This window comes from Sapajus apella, unplaced genomic scaffold (genome assembly GCF_009761245.1).
Source record: "Sapajus apella isolate SASKATOON/1434 unplaced genomic scaffold, GSC_monkey_1.0 scaffold77, whole genome shotgun sequence".
In the NCBI taxonomy this organism is placed as follows: domain Eukaryota; kingdom Metazoa; phylum Chordata; class Mammalia; order Primates; family Cebidae; genus Sapajus; species Sapajus apella.
Genome location: NW_022437017.1, coordinates 2,530,713 through 2,537,687, shown reverse-complemented (window position 1 = coordinate 2,537,687; position 6,975 = coordinate 2,530,713). Strand labels below are relative to the sequence as shown.

General features: G+C 53.7%; 1 protein-coding gene across 1 annotated transcript; it reads left to right on the top strand.

Annotated features, from left to right (window-relative positions):
• The first annotated feature begins 321 nt into the window (after positions 1-321).
• On the top strand, positions 322-1,032 carry LOC116532610 (10 kDa heat shock protein, mitochondrial). Its single transcript, XM_032251907.1, has one exon. It carries the CDS (start codon positions 537-539, stop codon positions 843-845), a length of 309 nt encoding a protein of 102 aa, XP_032107798.1. The 5' UTR covers positions 322-536; the 3' UTR covers positions 846-1,032.
• The last annotated feature ends 5,943 nt before the right edge of the window (positions 1,033-6,975 follow it).

Below are 6,975 nucleotides of genomic sequence, written 5' to 3'. Positions count from 1 at the left end.
CTCAGGAGAGGGTCTGAGGGGAGGTTCTCAAGGGAGGGTCTGAGGGTCTGAGGATAGGGTCTGAAGGGAGGATCTGAGGGTCTGAGGAGAGAGTATGACAGGAGGATCTTAGGGTCTGAGAGGAGAGTCTGAAGGTCTGTGGAGAGGGTCTGAGGTGAGGGCTGAAAGTCTGAAAAGACAGTCTGAGGAGAGGGCCTGATAAGAGGGTCTGAGAGTCTGAAGAGAGAGTCTGAAGGTCTGAGGAGATGATCTGAAGAGGATCAGGTCTGAGGAGAGGGTCTGAAGTGAGTGAATGTCTAAAGAGAGGGTCTGGATTCCTCGCGTCAGCGGCCTGCGCAAGGCCCTTGGGGCGAATCGCGGCGCGCTTCGGGGCGACCGCCCTCTCTCGTGGGGAGGGGCGACGGGCCGGCGGCGGGGGCCGGGGCGAGCGCGCCTGCGCGCTGGGCGGCCTTTTCACGTGTCGTGAGGGCCGTATCGCGGGTCTCTCCTTGCCACGGTGCGCCAGAGCGGAGTACGAGTCTGAGGCTGAGGGAGTCATGGCAGGACAGGCGTTTAGAAAGTTTCTCCCACTCTTTGACCGAGTATTGGTTGAAAGGAGTGCTGCTGAAACTGTAACCAAAGGAGGCATTATGCTTCCAGAAAAATCTCAAGGAAAAGTATTGCAAGCAACAGTAGTCGCTGTTGGATCGGGTTCTAAAGGAAAGGGTGGAGAGATTCAACCAGTTAGCGTGAAAGTTGGAGATAAAGTTCTTCTCCCAGAATATGGAGGCACCAAAGTAGTTCTAGATGACAAGGATTATTTCCTGTTTAGAGATGGTGACATTCTTGGAAAGTACGTAGACTGAAATAAGTCACTATTGAAATGGCATCAATGTGAAGCTGCCCATTCCACTGAAGTTCTGAAATCTTTCATCATGTAAATAATTTCCATATCTCTCTTTTATAATAAACTAATGATAACTGATGACATTTAGTGTCTCCAAAATTGTTTCCTTGTACTGATACAAACATTTCCAAATAAAAATATATAAACGAGTTAAAAAAAAAAAAAAAAAAGAGAGGGTCTGAGGGGAGGATCTTAGGATCTCAGGAGAGTGTCTGAGGGGAGAATCTGAGGAGAGGGTCTGAGAAGAGAGTCTGAAGTTCTGAGGGATGGTCTGAGGAGAAGGTCCAAAGGTCTGAGGAGAGAGTCTCAGAGGAGAATCTGTGGGTCTCAAGAGAGGATCTGAGGGGAGAGTCTGTAGGTCTGAGAAAAAAGTCTGAGGAGAGGATTTAAGGGTCTGAAAAGAGGGTCTGAGAGAAGGGTCCGAGGTCCAAGCAGCGGGTTTCAGGGTCTGAGGAGAGATGGAGAGGAGAGTCTGAGGGTCTGAGGAGAGAGTGTGAGGTGAAGGTCTGAGGGGAGGGTCTGAGGGTGTGAGGAGAGGGTCTGAGGGGAAGGTCTGAGAGTCTGAGAAGAGAGACTCAGTGGAGAATCTGAGGGTCTGTGGAGAGGGTCTGTGTGGAGGGTCTGAGGGCCTGAGGAGAAGGTCTGAGAAGAGGGTCTGAAGTTCTGAGAAGACAGTCTGAGGAGAGGGTCTGAAGGTCTGAGGAGATGATCTGAGGAGAGGATCAGGTTTGAGGAGAGAGTCTGAGGTGAGTGAATATCTAAAGAGAGAGTCTGAGGAAATGTTCTGAGGGGAGGATCTTAGGGTCTCAGGAGAGGGTCTGAGAGAAGGGTCTGAGGATCTGAGGAGAGGGTCTGAAAAGAGGGTATGAAGGTCTGAGGAGAGGGTCTGAGGAGGATCTGTGGGTCTGAGGAGGTGGTCTGAGGGGAGGGTCTGTAGATCTGAGAAGAGGGTCTGAGGTGATTTGAGGGTCTGAAAAGAGGGTCTGAGAGGAGGGTCTGAAGGTCCAAGCAGCGGGTTTGAGGGTCTGAGGAGAGGGTGTGAGGAGAAGATCTGACTGGAGGGTCTGAATGTGTGAGGAGAGGGTCTGAGAAGATGGTGTGTGGATCTGAGGAGTCAGTCTGAGGAGAGGATCAGAATGTCTGAGGAGATGGTCTGAGGTGAGGGTGTGAAAGTCTGAAGAGAGCGTCTGAGGAGAGAATCTGAGAGGAAGATCTGTGAGCCTGAGGAGAGGTTATGAGGAGAGGGCCTGAAGGTCTGAGGAGAGAGTCTGAGGAGAGGGTCTGAAGGTCTGAGGAGAGGGGCTAAGGTCTGAGGAGAGGGTCTGAGGGGAGGGTCTTAGGGTGTGAGGAAAGGGTCTGAGGGGAGGGTCTGAGGATGTTAGGAGAGGGTCTGAGGAGAGGGGCTGAGGTCTGAGGAGAGGGTCTGGGGGGAGGGCGTGAGGGTCTGAGGAGAGGGTCTGAAGGGCTGGGGAGAGGGTCTGAGGTGAGTGTCTGAATGTCTGAAGAGAGGGTCTGAGAAGAAGGTCTGAGGGGAAGGTCTGAAAGGAAGATCTGTGGGTCTGAGGAGAGGGTCTGAAGGTCTGAGGAGAGGATCTGAGGAGAGGGTCTGAGAGGAGGTCTGAGGTCTGAGGGGAGCGTTTAAGGATCAGAGGAGAGGGTCTGTAGGTCTGAGAAGAGAGCCTGATGAGAGGGTCGGAGAGAAAGGTCTGTGGGTCTAAGGAGAGGGTCTGAGGAGATGGGCTGAAGGTCTGAGGAGAGAATCTGAGGAGCTGAGGAGAGGGTCTGAGGTGAGGATTTGAGGGATTGAGGAGAGGATATGATGGGAGGCTCTTAGGGTCTGAGGAGAGGGTCTGAGGATCTTAGGTGAGGGTCTGAGGAAAGGGTATGTGGTTCTGAGGCATGGTCTGAGGAGAGGGTCTGAAGGTCTGAGGAGAAGGTCTGAGAAGAGGGTCTGAAGTTCTGAGGAGACAGTCTGAAGAGAGGGTCTGAAGGTCTGATGAGAGGGCCTGAGGGGAGAGTGTGAAGGTCTGAGAAGAGGGTCTGAGGGGAGGGTCTGAGGGTGTGAGGAGAGGATCTGAAGGGAGGGTCTCAGAGTCTGAAGAGAGTCTCAGTGGAGAAACCAAGGGTCTGTGCAGAGAGACTGAGTGGAGGGTCTGAGGGTTTGAGGAGAGGGTCTGAGAGGAGAATCTGAGGGTCTGAGGAGACGGTCTGAGGAGAGGATCTGAAGGTCTGAGGAGACAGTCTGAGGAGAGGGTCTCAGAGTAGGATCTGTGGGTCCCAGGTGAGGGTCTGACGGGAGGGTCTGAGGGAGTGAGGAGAGGATGTGAGGGGAGGGGCTGAGAGTCTGAGGACAGAGTCTGAGAGGAGGATCTGTGGGTCTGAGAAGAGGATCTGAGAAGAGAATTTGAAGATCTAGAAAGAGGGTCTGAGAAGAGGGTCCAAAGGTCCAAGCAGCAGGTCTGAGAGTCTGAGGGGAGAGTCTAAACATGTGAGGAGAGGGTCTGAGAGGCAGGTATGTGGGGTGAGGGGAGGGTGTGAAGGTCTGAGGAGACAGTCTGAGGAGAGGATCAGAAGGTCTGAGAAGGTCTGAGGTGAGTGTCTGAATGTCTGAAGAGAGGGTCTGAGGAGAGGGTCTGAGGGAAGAATCTGAGGGGAGAGTGTGAGGGTCTGAGAAGAGAGTATGATGGGAGGATCTTAGGGTCTGAGAGGATGGCCTGCAGGTCTGAGAAGAGGTTCAGAGGATGTGAGGATAGAATAAGAGGAGAGGGTTTGACTGGAGGGTGTATAGTTCTGAGGCATGGTCTGAGGAGAGGGTCTCAGGAGAGGGTCTGATAGGAGAATCTGAGGGTCTGAGGAGAGGGTATGAGGGGAGGGTCTGAGGGTCTTAGGAGAGGGTCTGAGGAAAGGGTATGTGGTTCTGAAGCATGGTCTGATGAGAGGGTGTGAAGGTCTGAGGAGAGGGTCTGAGGAGAGGATCTTAAGGTCTGAGGAGAGGTCTGAGAGGAGGGTCTGAGGAGTGAGGAGAGGGTCTGAAGGGAAGGTCTGAGAGTTTGATGAGAGAGGCATAGTGGAGAATCTGAGGGCCTGTGGAAACGGTCTGAGTGGAGAGTCTAAGGGTCTGAGGAGAGGGTCTGAGGGGAGGGTCTGAGGGGTGGGTCTGAGGGTCTGAGGAGAGGGTCTAAGGGAGGGTCTGAGGGGAGAGTCTAAGGGTCAGAGGAGAGGGTCTGAAAGTCTGAGGAGAGGGTCTGAGAGGAGGGTCTGTGAGTCTGAGGAGAGAGTCTGAGGGAAGGGTCTGTGGGTCTGAGAAGAGGGTCTGAGGAGAGTCTGAGAGGAGGGTCTGAGGAGAGGGTCTGAGGAGAAGGTCTGAGGAGAGGGTTGTGAGGGGAGGGTCTGAACGTGTGCGTAGAGGGTCTGAGAGGAGAGTATGTTGATCTGAAGAGACGGTCTGAGGAGAAGATCAGAAGGTCTGAAGTGAGGATCTGAAAGTCCGAAGAGAGTCTGAGGAGCGGACCTGAGAGGAGGATCTGTGGGTCTCAGGAGAGAGTCTGAGGCAGGAGTCTGAAGGTCTGAGGAGAGGGTCTTAAGGGAGGGTCTGAGGCCTGGGAGACGGTCTGAGGCAAGGATCAGAGAATCTTAGAAGAGTCTCAGTGGAGAATCTCAGGGTCTGTGGAGAGGGTCTGAATGGAGGATCTCAGGGGCTCAGCAGAGGGTCTGAGGTGAGGGTCTGATGGGAGGGACTGAGGGTCTGAGGAGAGGATCTGAGAGAAGGTGTGTGGTTCTGAGGCATGGTCTGAGGAGCGGGTCTGAAGGTCTGAGGAGATGGTCTGAAGATCTGAAGAGAGGGTCTGAGGCTACGGTCTGAAGGTCTGAGGAGAGGGTCTGAGGGGTGGGTCTGAGGGTGTGAGGAGAGATCTGAGAGGAGGATCTGTGGGTCTGAGGAAGGGGTCTGAGGCGAGAGTCTGTAGGTCTAAGAAGAGGTTCTGAGGAGATGATTTGAGAGTCTGAAAAGAGGGTCTGAGAGGAGGGTCCAAAGGTCCAAGCAGTGGGTTTGAGGATCTGAAGAGAGTCTGAGAGGAGGGCCTGAGTGTCTGAGGAGAGGGTCTGAGAGGAGGGTATGTGGGTCTGAGGAGAGGATCAGAAATTCTGAGGACAGGCCGGGCGCGGTGGCTCAAGCCTGTAATCCCAGCACTTTGGGAGGCCGAGGCGGGTGGATCACGAGGTCAAGAGATCGAGACCATCCTGGTCAACATGGTGAAACCCCGTCTCTACTAAAAAAATACAAAAAATTAGCTGGGCATGGTGACGCGTGCCTGTAATCCCAGCTACTCAGGAGGCTGAGGCAGGAGAATTGCCTGAACCCGGGAGGCAGAGGTTGCAGTGAGCCGAGATTGCGCCATTGCACTCCAGCCTGGGTAACAAGAGTGAAACTCCGTCTCAAAAAAAAAAAAAAAAAAAAGAAATTCTGAGGACAGAGACTGTGGTGAGGGTCTGAAGGTCTGAAGAGAGAGCCTGAGAAGAGGGTCTAAGAGGAGGATCTGTGAGTCTGAGGAGAGTCTGAGAAGGGGGTCTGAGGATCTGAGGAGAGGGTCTGAGAGGAGGGTTGAGGGTCTGAGAAGAGGGTCTCAGGGTCTGAGGAGAGGGTCTATGAGGAGAATTTGTGGGTCTGAGGAGAGAATCTAAAGGTCTGAGGAGACGGTCTGAGGAGAGGATCAGAAGGTCTGCGGAGAGGGTCTGAGGTGCGTGTCTGAATGTCTGAAGAGAGGGTCTGAGGAGAGGGTCTGAGGGGAGAATCTGAGGGGAGGATCTTAGGGTCTGAGAGGAGGGTCTGAAGGTCTGAGGAGAGGGTCTGAGAAGAGGGTCAGAGAATCTGAGGACAGAATATGAGGAGAGGGTCTCAGGGGAGGGTGTATGGTTCTGAGGCATGGTATGAAGAGAGGGTCTGAAGGTCTGAGGAGAGAGTCTCAGGAGAGGGTCTGATAGGAGGGTCTGAAGGTCTGAGGAGAGGGTCTGAGGGGAGGGTCTGAGGGTCTTAGGAGAGGGTTTGAGGAAAGTGTATGTGGTTCTGAAGCATGGTCTGAGGAGAGGGTCTGAAGGTCTGAGGAGAGGGTCTGAGGAGAAGGTTCTGAAAAGTGGATCTGTGGGTGTGAGAAGGGTGTCTGATGGTCTGTTGGAGGGTCTGAGGAGAGGGCCTGAGAAGGCGGGTCTGAAGGTCTGACGAGGGTCTGAAGGTCTGAGGAGAGGGTCTGAGAGGAGGATCTGTGGGTCTGAGTAGAGGGTCTGAGGGGAGAGTCTGAAGGTATGAGGAAAGGGTCTGAGGAGAGGATTGGAGGGTCTGAGGAAAGGGTTGAGAGGTGGTTCTGTTGGTCTCAGGAGAGGGTCTGATGGGAGTGTCTCAGGATCTGAAGACAGGATGGGAGAGGAGGGTCTGAGGGTCTGAGGACAGTGTCTGAGAGGAGGGTTTGTGGGTCTGAGGAGAGAATCTGAAGGTCGAGGAGATGGTCTGAGGAGAGGATCAGAAAATCTTAGGAGAGAATCTAAGGTGAGGGTCTGAAGGTCTTAAGAAAGTGTTTTAGGGGACAATCTGATGGGAGGGTCTCAGAGTCTGTGGAGAGTATGATAAGAGGATCTCAGGGTCTGAGAGGAGGATCAAAAGGACTGAGGAGAGGGTCTGAGGAGATGGTTTCAGAGGAGGGTGTGTGGTTCTGAGGCATGGTCTCAAGAGAGGGTCTGAAGGTATGAGAAGAGGTTCTGAGGAGAAAATTGGAGGGTCTGAGGAGAGGGTCTGAGGGGAGGGTCTCAGGGTCTGAGGAGAGAATCTGAAGGCCTGAGGAGATGGTCTGAGGAGAGGGCCAGAGGTGATATTCTGAAGGTCTGAAGACAGGGTGTGAGGAGAGGGCCTGAGGAAAGGATCTGAGGGTCTGAGGAGAGGGACTGAGGGGAGGATCTGAAGGTCTGAGAGGAGGGCCTAAAGGTCTGAGGAGAGGGTCTGAGAAGAGGGTCAGAGGATATGAGGAGAAGGTCTGAGGAGTTGGTCTAAGGGGATGGTGAGTGGTTCTGAGCATGGTTTGAGGAGAGGGTCTTAATTTCTG